The 17,870-nt window shown below is 43.0% G+C and overlaps 1 protein-coding gene across 3 annotated transcripts in view; it reads right to left on the bottom strand.

The window, feature by feature from the left end:
- The window catches only part of LOC102522028 (zinc finger protein 709-like), a 37,843-nt gene extending 20,421 nt beyond the window's left edge, over nucleotides 1–17,422 (bottom strand). The window contains exons 1-6 of one of the 3 annotated variants that reach the window (XM_032465556.1): nucleotides 11,934–12,067; nucleotides 5,283–5,409; nucleotides 5,025–5,085; nucleotides 3,516–4,641; nucleotides 2,824–3,431; nucleotides 1,356–1,486 (exon numbers count right to left, since the gene is read on the bottom strand). In XM_032465556.1, coding sequence (XP_032321447.1) covers nucleotides 2,877–3,431; nucleotides 3,516–4,641; nucleotides 5,025–5,085; nucleotides 5,283–5,409; nucleotides 11,934–11,936 — 1,872 coding nt within the window. In that variant the 5' untranslated portion in view covers nucleotides 11,937–12,067 and the 3' untranslated portion in view covers nucleotides 1,356–1,486; nucleotides 2,824–2,876. Of the gene's footprint in view, nucleotides 1–732; nucleotides 1,487–2,823; nucleotides 4,642–5,024; nucleotides 5,086–5,282; nucleotides 5,410–11,933; nucleotides 12,068–17,115 lie in introns of those variants that run through there. The other 2 variants (XM_032465554.1, XM_032465555.1) reach the window with 2 other exon arrangements.
- Nucleotides 17,423–17,870: the final 448 nt, after the last annotated feature.

Genomic DNA, 17,870 nt, shown 5'->3' with positions numbered 1-17,870 from the left:
CCTGTAGGTGAACATAGCCAAGCAGGTTTAATTAGATCAGACACAAGGGGCTATTCCCTCCTTTGATAACAAATAACGCAGCTGAAAAGTGCCTACCACAGCAAGCGAGAAACAAAGGCGGCAAAGCAGAACCGTAACTGAATCCTTCTCCTAGATGGCCCTTGACAAGGATTTACTTGTAACCTGGGAAGTGGTGGGTGGTGTAGGAGGGAACAGGTGATTTAGATAAAAGCCAGCTCCAGAAGATGAACTGCTTGGGAATGGGGAGGAGGGAGATGACAGCAAAGTCTCTGTTTTGTAGTCCAAGTTTACACTATTTGTTACACTTTTAGCTGCTGCTTGGTCTCATGCTCCCAGACCTGGTCCTGGTTTCCCACACCAGTCTTGCACCCCAGGAATTCCATAAAATAAATCACCCTAGCCTCCCGGATTCCACACACAGCTCCGGGGGAGTAGCGCCACCACAAACCTGGCTCCGGAGGCTTTAGTACAGAGCATCCTCTAAGCCCAGGCTGGGGGCGGCGGGGAGCGGGGGACGAAGCGGGCAGGAGGCAAAGGGAGGCGATGATACTTCGAAACCTTCTCCACCCCCACGCGCGTTAGAATGGTCGATTTTTGGATCCAGGTCCAGCAGGAATTAATTGGCAGGCAAATCCAGAGTTTACCCCACTTCCGAAAAGGACCACAGACTGACTGGCGGGAAGGAAGCTTTCGCCCCCAAAGGGCTCCTACCTGCTCTGTATTCCTCCTTGGTCCAAGATAACAAGCTCAAGCCAAAAGCGGCTGCGCAGTTCGCCAACTCTCCGTTTTCCAAATGGCCCAGGGGCCCATACAGGGCCCAGAAGGTGGTGGTGGTGGTGGAGGAGGGAGGGAGGGAGGGGAGGGAGGGAGCAGCGGCTGCTACAAACAACACTCCCAGCCCTGCGCTCAGCCTGCCCATCACCGCACCGCCGCCTCTCAGTCCTCCTCCTCCTCCTCCCGGCCGGCCGCCGGTGGGGCACCTGGGAGGCGGCGTAGCCCGCGCGGCGCTGCGGTCGCCGCCCTCCAGCTTCGCGGGGTGCAAGTGCGTGGCGAGCTCCTGCGGGGCCGCGGCGCGCGCCCGAAGCGGTCCCTGTGCCCCTTGTCCATAATCAGGGGGGTCCAGGCTCCGGAACCCGAGCGTGCGGCCGCGCTGTGCTGCGCGGAGAGCCGGCGCCGGGCTGCGCAAGCTCTCGGAACTGCGCACGCTCAGCTCGCGCTCCGCGGCGCCCACGTGCGCCGGCGCTGCGCACCGCGGGGCAGGGGGCTCGCGTCCGTCCGGAAGCGGCTGCTCATCTCCAGCTGCTGCAAGGGCACCACCTGGAAGCTGCCCACCATCGCAGTGCGTGCGGGTGCTGCGCTTGCCACGCGAACTACACCACTTGTTGAGCAGGTTCTCCGCGTTAGCACTTGATGGTTTACAGAACAGTTAATAAAATGTTTCTGTGAAACAATTACAGAAGCATTCCTGTGACAAAAAAAAAATTTATATACTTCGGCTTACATACAAACATAATTTAAAACACGCTGAGATTACATTCAGCTACAGGGAACAGGACACCCCAACACAAGGAAGGAGTCTATTCTCTCAGGGCAGGACCAGGTGAAGGCAGTCAGCTTACACGGCAGTAGGGAAACAAACTCCCATGCCATTCTGTTGACTGCACCATGATAGATGTCATGGTGTATCAGGAAAATAGACTCACTAGCACCATTAACAGCATAAGGTGTTTGTTACACACATTAGACTTTAAATGGAAATAATCTAGAGAAGAGGCAAATCAGACAATACTCCCAAGCATTAAAGGCCACAGTAGTTTCCTGGTAAATACAGGAGGCCTTACAGAAAAATTCAAACTCTAATGGATCTTTGCTGTAGATCCTGGGAAGACATCAGTGGAAACCTACAGCTCTGCGAAAATGGAAATCAAACAACTGGTGGTGATTTTGAGGATACTCGGGATTGGAAGGTCAAAGAATCCAGAAAATGGGCTGGAAGATGGCATCCTTGAAGCTCCTTGGGTCTCTCTTCCTGTATGGTGGCTCCAAACTCTCACTAATGCCTTGTTTGTTCCTGCCTTCCAAAACCTACACAAGTGAGGCTACTGGCGAATTCTAACATGGAATCATAAAGGGGATGAATTCTATAAAATTTAATTTCTAACATTACCCACAGGGTCAGATAGCTGATCCATCACAGCTCTCTCTCTTAAAATCTATTCACCAAATACCAGTCAGAGGAAGGACAACAAGCAAAGGCGGAAATATGAAAATAATACTTCACATGAACCTCCAAAAAAGGAACTTTGTCATTAAGAAAGGTAGAATATATATAATAGACCAGATATCCAGGCAAAGCCAGAAGGAAAATTCCAGTAAGTACCATATTTTCCAACTCCCCCTTAACACAGAATGAAACTATAAAAAAGAAAAACCTGACTGCACATTAGAAATACATTTCAATTCACCCATGGATCCAACAGACTTCAAAATGGAGAGAGAAAATATTAACTGATTCAAGGAAAAAACATTACACATTAATCTCATGTACTATTGTTGAAAGACGACTTACAAAACTATCTCACCTCAATATTCATTTATGAAACTAATTAGTAGAAATCCACACTCCAATGATGTACTTTAAGAGGCTTGAGTAATGGAAGAGAATCTGAAAAAAAATCTATATATGTATATGTATAAGTGAATCACTTTGCTGTATGCATGAAACTAAAATTGTACATCAACACTTCAATAAAAATAAGAATTTAAAAATGAAAGAGGCTTGATAAACACAACATACCTTACAACTTAATAACAATTCTTTCATGTTGAAAGTTTTCCAGAATATTGCACATGGATTAATTTTCATCAAGCTTTCTCATCTTACATTTATATTTATTTCTGGTGGGAGTGTTAACATGTAAGGATGAAGGCCAACTGAAGTCTTTCCCACGCTGTTTACATTCAAATGATTTTATCCTGTGAGTCCTTTCATGCCTTCGGAAGGAAGTGGGATGATTGAAGGCTTTCCCACATTCTTTACATTCATAGGGCTTCTCTCCAGTGTGAGTTCTTTCATGTCTTCGAAAACTCTGATACCACCTGAAAGCTTTTCCGCATTGCTGGCACGCATAGGGTTTCTCTCCTGTGTGAGTCCTCTCATGTGTCTGCAAGGAACTGTAACCTCTGTAGGCTTTACCACATTGTTTACACTCATAGGGCTTTTCTCTAGTGTGAGTTCTTTCATGTGTTCGAAGGTAACTCGGACACCTGAAGGCTTTACTACATTTTTTACATTCAAAGGGTTTTTCTCCAGTGTGATTCCTCTCATGTCTCCGAAAACTCTGATAACATCTGAAGGCTTTTCCACACTGTTTACATTCATAGAGTTTCTCTCCAGTGTGCGTTCTTTCATGTATTCGAAGCAAAGCTGAACAACTAAAAGCCCTTCCACACTCCTGACACTCATAGGGTTTCTCTCCAGTGTGACTTCTTTTGTGTTTTTGAAAGGAAGGGTAGTATCTGAAGGCTTTACCACACTGTTTACATTCATACGGTTTCTCTCCAGTGTGACTCCTTTGATGTATTTGAAATGAGCTGGGAGAGATAAATGCTTTCTCACACTGCTTACATTTATAAGGTCCAATGCCAGTGTGGGTGATCGTGTGCGCTCGGAGGCTCGCGAGAGCTCTAAGGGCTTTCCCACACTCCTTACATTCATACGGTTTTTCCCCAGTGTGAGTTCTTTCATGTTTTCGAAAAGAACTGGGACAACTGAAGGCTTTACTACATTTTCTGCATTCATAGGGTTTTTCTCCAGCGTGATTTCTTTCATGTATTTGGAAACCTATGTTAGAACTGAAAGTTTTACCACATGGCTTACACTCATAGGGTTTCTCCCCGGTATGAACTCTTTCGTGTGTCTGGAAGGACGGATAGTATCTGAAGGTTTTACCACATTGTTTACACTCATAAGGTTTCTTTCCAGTGTGAGTTCTTTCATGTATTCGAAGAGAACTGGGACAACTGAAGGCTTTATCACATTTTTTACACTCACAGGACTTCTCTCCTGTGTGAGTCCTCTCATGAGTCTGGAAAGTCTGGAGATGTCCATAGGGTTTTCCACAGTGTTTACATTTATAGGGCTTCTCTCCAGTGTGGGCTCTTCCGTGTACCTGAAGTGAAGTTGAAGAACTGAAGGTTTTTCCACAATCCTTACACTTACAAGAGGCAGCTCCAGTATGTGTTACCATGTGTCTTCGAAAAGTTTTGAGCCACATGAAGGCTTTCCCACACTCGTTACATTTATAGATTTTCTCTCCTTTGTGATTTCTTTCATGTTTTTCAAAACACTGCAGATAACTAAAGCCCTTCCCATATACCGTGCATTTATATGGCTTCTCTCCGTATTTCTGATACCCATATGGCTTGCGTCCAATGCGACTCCTGGTGTACCCATTATGGGATGGATGATCCATGAAGACTTTTCCACTCACTTTGTGTTCCCATTGTCTCACTCTGATAAGAGTTTTCTTCTTCAGACTGAGGTTTGGAATAAGGCTCAAGTTTTCTTCATATGGACTATCTTCTTTCTCTTCACAGATTCTCCCAACCTTACAACTTCTGTAAAACCAAGAAGGAATTATTAATGATTTCTTTATTAGTGATTTCATCCTTATTAGAATATGTCAGCTACACTTTTATGATTTATAGCAAAAGTACAGGTTTTTCCTGTCTCTCATCTGAATTATTCAAAATTGAATACACTGAATGCAAAAGGACTCATCAAAACAGTAATACTCATATATACGGTTTATTAGAACTATTTCCAAGGGAATTATTTTGCAAACAGTGAACATCTATGTCACATATAAGAAAGTATTTGGAAGGAAATTTTCTGGGAGGCAATAAATGTAAAGCAGGGATTGCTTTGTTTCTTTCTAAAATTTGGAACCATAATGTAATTCTCACACGCGACACTGCTTTCTACTGTGAGCATCACTTACCTTAGTTTTCTCCCCTGGTGTTTGTACTGGTCTTCAATGACATGATCTTTCCATGTTTCCCCTAGAATGCAGACCCAAAAAAATGATTCCAAAGTTTTACAAGTTGTATTATTAGACTCAAGTTCTCCAGTGAAGTGCAACCACGCCTAGCTTATTCCCCAGTGTCCTCCCTTCCACATCGCACCTCCTAGAACAACACTGATGGGCAGAAAAACTTGTCTTCTGAATGACAAGGTAAAGGGAAGTTGTCATCCTTACCTAATGAGGCCAGGTTCCTGAAGGTTTCCCCCATCACATCTCTGTAGAGTTTCTTCTGTGAGAAATCCAGTAAAGCCCACTCCTCCAGGGTGAAGTTCACAGCCACGTCTTCAAAGGCCACTGGGTCCTAAAACGTCCCAAATATGTGTATGGTAGGGTAAGACAGACAGACAGCACTGGACACCTATACGCCACTTATAGGATGGTTATACATGATTCTGTTATCCCTAGACATCTATCCCAACTTGATCAACACAAACATACTCTCTGTCCACACTTACTTTCTCATAAACTTAACAGCATCATGAACACATGGAAATTATTTACATAGTTTTTACTGTGATCACATTACATCTCATTGCTCTCTAATGGGAGAGTCCAGAGTATGCTGGGAAATGACAAAAATGCTACATAAGCAAAATAAATACTATCTATTTAAGACCACTGATTCCTTGTGAGAAAACTCTTTCCTCTCCTTCCTTATTACCCACCATTTATGGCACTCTGAGGCAGAGGGACAAATCTGCATGAGCTTAAAATGAATAAAAACATAGTGAAGAACTATAAGCTTTTTGTTCTATTCTGATTACCAAACATGAGAGTTCAGGAGGCCTGTGGCATCCAACTTTTCACAAGGTCCAGCTGGCCATATTTTCCTAAGTTCTCTAAGTCACTGGAAGTAACCAGATGCAGATAACTGAAGGAAAATATTCTTGTGGAAAAGTATAGCTTTCACCTTGTGTAACTTTTATCACAGACTCAGTTTTTTCTTGTTCTCTCTGTTCAATTTGATGGGTTAGAAGGTTACTTGTAACTTACAGCTCAAACATGGGAAAGAAGGCATGAAAACCGAAGATTACAAAATCCCTACACTTGCCTATCTCAGAACTGTTGCCAGCCAATTTCTGGTGTGCATGTGCTCACACGTGTGCATATACACACCGACAAACACACACACACTGAGATAATAATATACCAGAAGGCTGCTTTCCTGCAGAACTGTTAACAGTGTATCCTGAGCCCTACTGACTTTTTTTTTTTTAAAGTTAAGAGGCTGCACATCGCAAGAGAGTCCACTCTAGTCCACAATGGTTTAATGGTGAATTTGCCCACGATTATAAAATATGTAAAGGTGTCAGCAGTGCCTTCCTCCAAACAAACATAAAATCGCCATTCTCCAATCAGGCAGAGGTGTTCCCTGACCAGCCCCTCCAGAGGCTGCCCTCCTATGTTGTCATAGCCCGACTCCCCCAGGGAATGAAGGAGCATCACAGCTCAATCCCTGAGCTTAGGGATTCCTCAAGTGATGACATCACACACATCCAACATGGCTAGAAAAGGTTTATTCCTCCAAAATCGAGATCTCTGGGGACAAATAAGGTAGGTCTCTCAAGCAGGCATGAAAGCTTTAAGAACAAGGAAAGGTGCATGGACTCGGGTTTTACTGAGGTAGGGGTGGGCTAGGGTGAGAGTTCACACACAAGGACAGGAGCGTGCATTGATTCAATCTCCTGCAACTGCCAAAGGAAGGAGCGTGCAGATTTTCTTCCTGCCTTGGGTACAGGTGCATCAGAAAGGTAAGGAGGAATGGTGTGTGGTCTGAGGTGTTTGCATGACCAGCGACACGGTACAGTGTTCCTTGACAGAGGATGTGGCTGAGCTGTAAGAGTACACAGGAAACTCAAGGGCAAGCACTCAAAAAGTTCAAACATATATGTAATAGATATGCTAAGAGAGGAGCAAAAAAAAATAAGAATAAAGTAAAATGCCAGAGAAGGCAGGAAAAAGGGGGAAAGATAAAAAGAAACAAAGGACAGGGGTAACAAATAGAAAAGAGTGAGAGGTGTGGTAGATACTAATCCAACTGTACTACCCACCACTTTCATCATCAGTGATCTCAGGACAACTGAAACATACTGTAATAACAGATTTTTAAAATCACACTTAAGTCATATGTTGATGAGAAACCTACTTTAAATAGAAACATAAATGAAAGTTAAAAGTATTGAGAAAAATGTCACATGCCAACACCAATTAAAAGGAAGCTGTCTGGAATAAGTATATGAATTTATGACAATGCAGATTTCAGATCATAAATTATAAATTCCAGCAGGCAGAAGATTAGGAAAGACAGCTGAAATCAACAGGCACCGCGGAACAACTGGATTTAATTGTAATCTATGCAAATCACATTCTTCTCAAATTCTTTTTTTTCCCCTCCTTTTTCAGTTTTATTAGGTAGAATTACTAGTTCAACTGCACATACACATTATATTGCATGTAAATACATATATTCAGTATATTGCACTTTTTTTGTTTACATGTATATACTAATTATTATTTTTAAGAACAGATTAGATCTTTAGTTTTTTTAAACTTACAAGTTTTTAAGGAACAGTTACCAAAATAGAGCACATTCTGGGACATAAAACATGTGTTAACAAATTTGAAAGAACAGAAGTCATATAAAATATGATCTCATACCACACAGGCATTAATCTAGAAATCAGTAACAGGAAGATAGTTGAAAACCCTCCAAAATATATGTGGATTCAACAAGACATTCCTAAATAATACATGGGGTCAAAAAAGAAATCTCAAGAGAATTAAAAAATTATTCTAAAGTAAATGAAAATACAACTTATCAAAGGCTGTGGGATGCAGCAAAAGCAACAATGCCTAAAGGGAAATTTATACCACGGAACAAATACATTAGAAAAAAAGAAAAATCTATAATCAGCAATGTAAACATCTACCTCAGGAAGGAAAAGAGAAAATTAAACCCAAAGTAAATAGAATAAAATAATAAAAATTGGGGGGGAGAATCAATGGAGTATATTAAAAGAAAAAAAGCTGGCTCTTTGACAAGATTAATAAAACTGATAAACATCTGGTGAACATAACTAAGAGAAGAGAGAGACAGAAGTTACAAGGTCAGGCTTGTGGGTAACAACCCCAGGAGGTGTGGGAGGTGGGTGCCAAAGCCTTTATGGTGAAGGAGTCTCTGAGGACACTACTGGGTGTGCCTGTTATGGCAAATTAAACAGCCTTGAGCCTTTTATGGTAGGGGTGCCCATTCGAGGGGGGCCAATCTGCAAGTTAACAACATAAATGGACCCCAGTGCAAACAAAGGATGTGTTGCCTCCCAAACATCACAAGAATCTAGACCATGCTGCAGGTGCTGAGAGGAACGATCACTATTTCTTCCTGGTGTCAGCAGCCGCTCACAGAGCAGAAGCCTCCAGGCTTTCTCACCAGCCTGGCCAGGTAAGAGGCACTAGGGGGAAAGGGAGGGGCGAAGCTTAACTTTCAGCAGTCAGACATCAAATACGTGGACCCCTGACCGTCCATTATAAGAAATCCAGCAAGAAAAAAAGGCATTCCCACTGGCTTCTTTTTACATAAAGAAACACAAACGAAATGATCTAGAAGTATTTCAGGGTGGCTGGAGTAAGAGCCGAGGAGGAGAGCAGAATATGTGGGTTAGTTTTCTATCTTAGGAATTTTTTTAAAAATTCAACCTTTCCATGCATTACTTACTGAAAATGAGGAGAGAAATTTACAAATGCTGTATATTCCTACGATTAATCATTATTTTTAATTAGCTTTTGCTTTCTAAAATTCATTTAAACTTTTCTACATAGGAAACCACTTCAAGATTTAATCCTTTAAATACTAACAGATATGAAACTGCAGACTGTAAAAAACTGGACAAATCCCTTTCTACCTCAAAGAACAAGGGAGTTACCAAGATAGGCCCAACTTGCAATGCTTCAACTTGTGATTTTTCAACTTTACTATGGTGTGAAAGCAACGTGAATTGAGCAGAAACTGTACTTCCAAGTTTGAATTTCACTCTTCCCAGGCTAGTGAAATGCCTGACAATACCCTGTGGTGATGCTGGGCAGCAGCCGTGGGCACAGCTCCCAGTCTGCCGGATACAACTACAACCATCCTGTGCCCAGACAGCCATTCTGTTTTTCATATTCAGTACAGTACTCAATAAAGTACAACAGATATTCAACACTTTATTATAGAACAGGCTTTGTGTTAGATGACTTTTCCCAACTATAGACTAATGCAAGCGTTCTGAGCACGTTTAAAGTAGACTAGGCTAACCTATGATGCTCAGTAGGTTAGGTGTATTAAATGCATTTTCAACTATCGATATTTTAAATCTACAATGGGATTATTGAGATGTAATCCCATCATAAATAGAGTAAGATCTGTAATAGTTCCTCCCTCCACTATATTTAACAGAAAATATTTTCAGTATGAGTAGCATATGATAATACATTAGGGGTTTCAATTAAGCCCTGAAATGTACTAGGAATTTCAAAGATTCCCATAAGCTTTGAGGTGAATTAAATAGAAATTCCCTCCTATGAATGAAAATAGAAATTCAACTGCTTTTTCCTCACATCCGTTAAAATAGGAATTCATTTGCCTGAGGAATAGTACAGACTCTAAAAAGTCAAAGTCAAGCACTGACCTAAAAATGGAAAAGGCACCCGAAAACTTAAACACCAAGATCACACATCTTGAGGTTCTCTTGCCTAAATGGAGCCAAAATTCTATTCGGTTCCACAATTTCCTTATCTTATACTGTATGTATCAATCAACTTACTTATTATAACCCCAAGTGCCAATGCAAACTAGTTTCAAAGGGCTACAATAGTCAATGGACAAAGGAATCCAAAGGAAAGAAGCACAAATATTGGAATCAAAACAGATATGCAGCATGCTTCTCTACAACTCAGGGGGGAAAAAACCCCAAACCCCACATTCAGAAAGCTGAACGTAATTGCAACTTGAGGTCTAAAGACTCCCGGTTGAGATGTAACACCTGGAGTGGGTCGGTCCCTGGTGAAAGAGGGTCGGACACCTGAGCAGCCACAGGAGAAGAACTCCAGGAGCTCCCCTACTCTCCCCTGTCTTGTAAGTATAGAAGCGCTCTCTTTAGGCTTCTGTTCTCACAAGTGAGGAAACTCTCAGCCAGATTCTGCTTAAGGTTCTGACCCAAATGAACTCCCAAAGTCATAAACCCTTTGTCCGTGAGACAAAAGAACTGATCTTCAGGCTTTCTCAATGTACACCAATTACAGTCTGAACGCAAAACTCAAACATAAGGTCTAAAAGTGTCTAGACCTAAGGAACCACAACTAAAAACTCAGAAATAGCATCACTATGCCACCCCCACCCCTCCAAACACACACACCTCCACCCCGTGTGCACATGAAACCTCAGCATTCCAGGGTCTAGTAGCTTTCCTCGGTATAAAGGACTCCCGGAGGTAAGCAGGAAGGACACCTGCAGAAGGGGGCTCCCCAGGAAGGATACACAAGGCCTTCAGGTACTGCCCCGTGCAGGCAAGGGGAGCCAAGCTTGTGTCAGCGACCACAGCTTCTGCTCCACTGTGCAGCGGCTTTAGAACACGGTTGACACTTTAAATGACACAAACCCAGTGTGTGAACAATCCAAAAAAGTCATTCAAACCCAGCATTTATGCAGAAACAAGGGGATAAAATTGTAAGGCACTTTGACCAGTTCAAATATCTATTCCTTTCAGAAAAAGGTGTCAGGTAAGTATTGTCTCCAGTGAAAGAAATTGGTTCATAAATAACTAATTATACTGGAAGACTTCTGCTCTGCAATTCTAAGCCTGAAAATTTACTTGTAAACACACAAAAGTAGAGAACAGGCCTCAGAAACTTCCTTTACATGCTCAGGGAAATAGAGTGAAAGAATCCCAAATAAATGGAACGTAATACTGGGATAGATTATTTTTTTCTCAAATTCACCTCTTTCTTGCCTGTTTGGAACTATTTTGTACTGTCTTTCAAGCTCTATTGATTAAATACATTTTACCGCTATAGAAAAACTGAGACTTAAATTAGTGGAAAAAAACCTTCCCGAGGTGAAAAATTCAGGGAAGACTAGTGCTGACAGGACAAAACACTCAGGGAAAATTTCCAAAGAAGAATCTCCACCCAAAGCACTTTCCATAAGATGTGTGTCCAGGAAAGATCCTAGGGAGTAGAGTCAAAGGGATTTGATGCAACCTAGTTCCAGATGGTTATTCTCCGCTTTCCTCTCACAAAAACAGCCATAAGCAAATATAAATCTTTTTTAAAAAGGGCATTCGACGGCTCTGGAACAAAAAAAGGTAAAATACTGGATCTGTCTGACATGCTGCGGGAGGACAAATAGTTGATTCCAACGTTGTGAATTAGAGAGGGAAGTTGGCTTTGGGAAGGAGGTGAGGAATCTGAACATTAAGTGATTTCTTATTAGTCCTAGGACGAGCTAGGGTCGGGTGACAGGAGCGTGGATTTGAGCCCCTGCTTTCCGACTATTTGGAAAACTCAAGAGAAAACAGGAGACCCCTAAGAGAAGAGAGGGACCAGGAATCCCACAAACTACAGCTCCTCCCACGCACGAACCCGACACCGAGGCCTGACTGTCACTAATTAGCCGCCCCGTGGTCGCAGCACAGCCTGGGGAGACGCGGGGATGCGAGCACAGGGGCCGGTCGCCGCTCAGTGACGTGACAAGACGCCCGGGGCCTCGGCGGCGGGCCCGCCCCACGCTACGAGCTGGTTGGGACTGAGATTCGAGTCCCGCCCCGCCTCCTGGGGCGGCACACTCACCATTTCTAGGTTTCCCGAATCTCCCCGAGTCCTTCCTCTGTCTCCCAAGACCAGCGCAGATCACAATGCAACTCAGACCGCAGCCGACTCACCAGGATCCGTGAACCACCGGTGACACACGACCCAAAGCTAGGCTGGAGCCAGTAAAGAAGTCCCCGCCCGTGCGGTGCGTCGCCCCCACCCACCCGCACCAGCGGCGCCCCTGATTGGGTAGTCTCAAATGCCACGCCCCCTCAGCTTGCCTGACAGCTGGAGGTCGGACACTCGGCTCAATCGAACCACCTTTCGCCAGTGGATGGGAACATGACCCAGCCAGGCTTATATGTATTGAGAAAAAACTTTCTCCTGGCCTGAGGCTGCCTCTACAGTTTTCTCCCAGCTCTTTCTCCCATGTGGGCACAGCTGTTTACAGGTAATTCTTGGCTCAGTTTTCATAAAACTAGCACAGAGCACGAGGGTGCCCTAGGCCACGCAAGAACAGAAGAATCTTGTCTCTAGGGCTCAAGGGCTTGGCTTGGCGTAGGGCTATCCGGCTATTCACGGAACTGTGACCCTTGTTTAGCAACACAAGGTGACCTCACCATTTATAATAAAGAACCCGGCTCTATTTATCTTGATCCTTGCAAGAGCAGAGCCTTACACCGATTCCTTTCCCACTCTCCACTCATTTGGTACTTAAGTGAAAGAAACCCAGTGCACCTGGCACGGTGGGAAGATCGAACCCAGCAGCCCCAGCCTGGACGCAAGGACTCAGACTAACCACAGGATATGAGATGTGTTCATTAGACTATCAGGTGATGAAATAAAAATTTGTATTCTAAGGCAAGAGAGGGAAAATTTAAACACTTTTCCTCTGCCCTTTGGCCTCCTCCCTCCCCTCTACTTGGCACTGTGTATCTGCATTATGCATCGACCAAACCTCCCCAATGGCAGAAATACCTAAACCTAAAGAGCAACATTCTCCTATCATCAAAAAGATAACTTCTTAAGAGATAACCTTCCTGCTTAACCCTGTACGGGGCCACAATGACCCACAACCTACTATTCATACTTGCTTTGTACAGGCAGAGCTGGATTGTGTAAACTGTCAGTAATATGTCATTTAATGTACACCCCCTGTCTCAAAACCTTTGGCCTCTAATGGGCAAAACAGTTCTCACAGCTTTCTGAGGGTCTGTTTCCAGGTTATAATCCTCAATTTGCCTTGAATAAAATTTTCCACTTCTTTCTTAAATCTACTGATTACCCTTTTCATCAACACAGGTTTCATTAAATTTACATTTTACACTGGAAGGAAATTTAGATCAGATTTTGCCTGTGTTTCTAGAGAACCTTGAAATGTGCATGGCTATGATATTCCTAAGGCAACTGATTCAGATTTTCACTGATAGAAAAATAGTAAGTCTTTATGTAAGCAGGGGAAGTATCTGGAAATCCCCCTCCCCACCAGCTTTACTGAGGTATAACTAACTAATAAAACTGTCTGTAGAGATTACAATGTGATGATTTAATGTATCCTACATTGTATACTTGAAGTCAGATAAGACAGTGGATTAAGTGATCTCACCACACACACAAAAAAGTAAACATGTGTGGTGATGATGGATGTTAATTAATCTGGAAACCTATATGTCTACAAGATTGAACTGCAAAACTCTTAATGTATCTATTTATATGAACACATTTTTGAGACATAATGTACATACCATACAGTACATCACATTGAAAAGTACAATTCAAAGGTTTTCAGTATATTCCCAGATATGTACAATCATTCCCACAGTCAACTTTTAAAGATTTTCATCACTTCAAAAAGAAATTCCTCTACACTTTTTCACTCCCATTATCCCATCTTCCTCCTCCAATATTCAGTCTTAGGAAATCTTAACCTACTATGTTTCCATGATTTCCTTATTCAGAGCTCTCAAATAAATGGAATTATATAATATATGGGTTTTGTGATTGATTCCATTCACTCAGCATAATTGTTTTCAAGGTATATCCATGTTGTAGCGCTGATCAATACTTTATTCAATTTTATGGCCAAAGAATATTCCATTAGAAGAATGAAATGTTTTGTTTATCCTTTCATCTGTTAATAGATATTAAGATTATTTCCACTTTTTTGGCTACTATGAGTAACACTGCTATAAACTTAATGTACAAATTTCTGTTTGACCATGTTTTCATGGAGAGTTAAGAGCTGCAATATTCAATATACACAGGTATATACAGGGAAAGAAATGCAAATATTTGAGTCAAGTGAGATAAGCAGTCGGTTTCCCCTAGTTCAGAAGAAAACCCAGATTCCCAACTAGCAGCCCAGTCTCCCCATGTTGGGCTACAATCCCTGGAGTCAGTTCCTGGTGATGGAGGATTGGGGGTACGGGGGAACACCTGAGCAGCTATAGGAAAGAACTCTGTGAACTCCACACACTCTCTTCTCAGGGTATAATGAAAATACTCCCTCTCTCTAAGCCTAAGGCTTCAGTTCTCACAAGTGAGAAAACTCTGGGCTGGATTCAGTTTAAGGTTGTGATCCAAATTGTTGCTAGCAATTGGGTTCTTGTCTCACACAAAGAATTCAGAGAATAGACACAGAGGTTAAGAAAGTAAACGAAGGATTTATTAAGGGATAGACAGTACACTCTCAAGAGGAGAGTGGGCAGGCTCAGGTGAGCTTTCTTCAGCAAGATGGTTACATAGGGTGTAAAAATGAATGGGCGGAATATTCATTGGGGAGGGAGGGGTTTGTGGTCATATCCCCGATTTTCATCCCAGCTCCACCTTTCTGAGGGGATGAGGGATTTTCATCCTTATTTCATCTGGATGGGAAGTGTCATGGCATCAGTGCATGACAGGCTCATTTTACTGTAATGAGGACATAATGAACAAAAGGTCATATTCGGACACTGGAGTATTCCCGCCTTTCTCCACCTTTCTTTGCCTGCCTCCAGGACACTTGCAACCCAAAATGTGTGGTTTCTTATCAGTCCAGAGGTTCCTGCTTTTCTTCTGCCTAAGGACCCCTGTTGTTCATATGCTGTACGGTTTCCTGCCATTTGGCCCGTGCCCCTCCTTTCTCTGCTCATATCTAACTACCTGTCTGCTCTAACAAAATGAACTCCCCAATTCATAAAACTTTTATCCAGAAGACAGAATTCCTGACCTTCACAGACTCTCTCAAGGTACTCAAATTACTCTGAGTGCACCTATGCTGTGGATGCAAAGCTCAAGCCCACCTCTCCCATAGTTACAACCTCAGAAAGGGTGTCACCTCCCCACCCCCTACACACCTTCCCATGTGCATCCCCAGTTGCCAGGGCTCTGTAGCTTCTCTCAGTACAGAGGCTACTTTCCATGGTGGGTGCGAACAAGTAGGACACTACAAGTGGAGGCTCCTCAGGAAGAAACAAGGCCTTCAAGTACTTTTCTCTGCAGGCTCAGGGGGGCTTTAGCTGGGAGACACTGACCTCAGGCTTCTCTTTCCACCTAGTTGCTCTGGACCGCTACTGGTACTTTAAATTGAGAAACCTAGTGTTTGAACAATCCAGAAAAATCATTCAATCCAATGTTTATGTGTAAAGCATGGAAGATAGATGTAAGGTAATTTTCTAGTTCAAAAACCCCCACAAATATCTATTCCATTCAGAAAATAAATATGTCAGTTAACTATTTCCATGCTAAGAAATTGTTTGGAAATAGTGTATGATTGCACTTAAACATGGAATCTAAAACACAAAACAAATGAACAAACATAACAAAACAGAAACAGACTCATAGACACAGATTACTGGTTGCCAGAAGGGAGGGGGATGGGAGATGAGTGAAACAGGTGAGGGAGATCAAGAGATACAAACTTCCAGTTATAAAACATATTAGTCATGGAAATACAGCAGAGAGAATATAGTCAATAATACTGTAATTACTCTGTATGATGACAGACTGTAATTAGACTTACCTTGATCACTTTGTGATATATACAAAGTATCAAATCACTATGTTGTAAACTTGAAACCAATATAATTTTGTAAGTCACTTATACTTCAATAAAAAAGAAAGAAAAAAGAAATTGTTTGGAAAACAATCATATTGAACACACTTCTAGGTGTTGCAAGTCTAAGTCCTGATACTGTATTTGAAATCACCCAAAAGAAATGGCTAGATCTCAGAATATTCCTACGCTGTTCATGAGGAGGAAAAAAAAAAAGAAAGAAACAAAAGTATTAACACTGGAATGTAATAATAAAATATTTACTTTTTCTTATATTCACGACTCTCTTGGCTCTTTAGAAATATTTCATATTTTCTATCAAGATCTATGATTAAATATTTAAATATTTATTTAAAAAAAAAGAGTTTAAAGAGTAAGTGACAAACTCATGCAGGGACAGTGCTGATATGGAACTGTCAGGAAAGGACACATCACTCATGAAAGTCACTAAAGACGAACCTCTACCCAAAGGACTCCCATAGGATGTCTGTACCCAGGGAGATTCTGGGGACAGAGACACTAGACCTTTATACAACATAGCTGAGGTGGTAAATCTCTGATTTCCCCTCATGTAAAATATCCACAGGTGAAAAATAAATCTGTAAAAAGAAGATTCATGGCCCTGTGGAGAAGTGATAATTAAAATACTGCCTGCATACTTAAAAAAAAAATGCACCACAGAGGATAGTTAAAAATGAAGCTATGAACTGGAGAGGGGAAGATGGTGTTTGTGAATGTGGGGAAACACCTGGAAATTTAGGTATTTATTGCCAGCCCTAGGAAGAGCTAGGTGGGAGAACAGGCTCGTGGATTTGTGACCCTGTTCCTCAAACATTTGGAAAAGTGAAGGGGAAAAGAGTCCACCCCTGGGGAGAAAGGAGACACTGATGGCCCCACAGACCACAGCCCCTCCACCTCAGGTACCCCGAACACTGAGTCACAAATGTCGCCTGATAACCCTCTCCGTGGTCACCGCACAATCTGGAGCAGACACGGCCGCAGCAGCGAGCGGAGAGGCCGCCCTGCGTCCCGACTGCCGGCCGAGCCCGCACAATCCGTGCCGCGCCCCTGGCGGACTCGGGTCCGCTGGACTCGGGTCCGTTGACCGCAGGGAGGCCCGGGTCCCACCGTGGCCAGTTCCAGCCAGTCCCTCCGCCCCGGTCTCCCAACACTCGGCCCCCAACTCACCATTTTTCGTCTTCTCGATCATCCACCTCACGACTGCCGCGGCAAGCGCAGGTCACAGCGACAGAAGACGCCGCGGAGCCACCGTAAGCCTTTAAATGCATAATCCAGCGGCGCGGAGCGAGGCCGGACGCAGCAGCGACTGAGCCCACAATCAGTTAGAGCGTAGCCCACACACGTACGTAACCAGCGACCCCCTTGATTGGACAATTTGCAAGGCCCCGCCCTTCCGTCCCCGAGTGACAGCAAGGTGGAGGGCGTGTCTCTGAGCCAACCTTGTTGGGTCAGTGGGCGGAAACCGTCCCCATCACAGACACAGCTTTGGAACAGAAGTCCACCAGTCAGGATACCGTGACCCTTCTTCACAAACATGGACACGTAAAAGTGACCTCGCCATACATAATAAGGAATCCAGATCCATTTTCCTCTTTGACCATTTCCTGTGAGGCCTCAGATGCTAGAATGTGACACACTCACACAGAGAAACCACCGGAAGACCTTTCCAATGACATTCCATTAGTACTCACTTGTTGAAAGTTCAAGGTGGGAAAACTGAAGGAACACTGATGAGTGAAAAAGAATAGATGGTAAAGGTATGAAGACTAGACAAGGAATATCAGTGGACTATCACTGCCCAGGCCATTTATGAATTTTGATGATTCCAAGGACACGTGTATTGTTATTACCAAATCTTACCATAAAACATGTTGTACATTCTTTTCTGAGTGTTTTTAATGATAAAACTTTTAAGAACTAAT

Source organism: Camelus ferus, chromosome 22 (genome assembly GCF_009834535.1).
Source record: "Camelus ferus isolate YT-003-E chromosome 22, BCGSAC_Cfer_1.0, whole genome shotgun sequence".
In the NCBI taxonomy this organism is placed as follows: domain Eukaryota; kingdom Metazoa; phylum Chordata; class Mammalia; order Artiodactyla; family Camelidae; genus Camelus; species Camelus ferus.
This window is presented reverse-complemented; position numbering and strand designations above follow the sequence as displayed.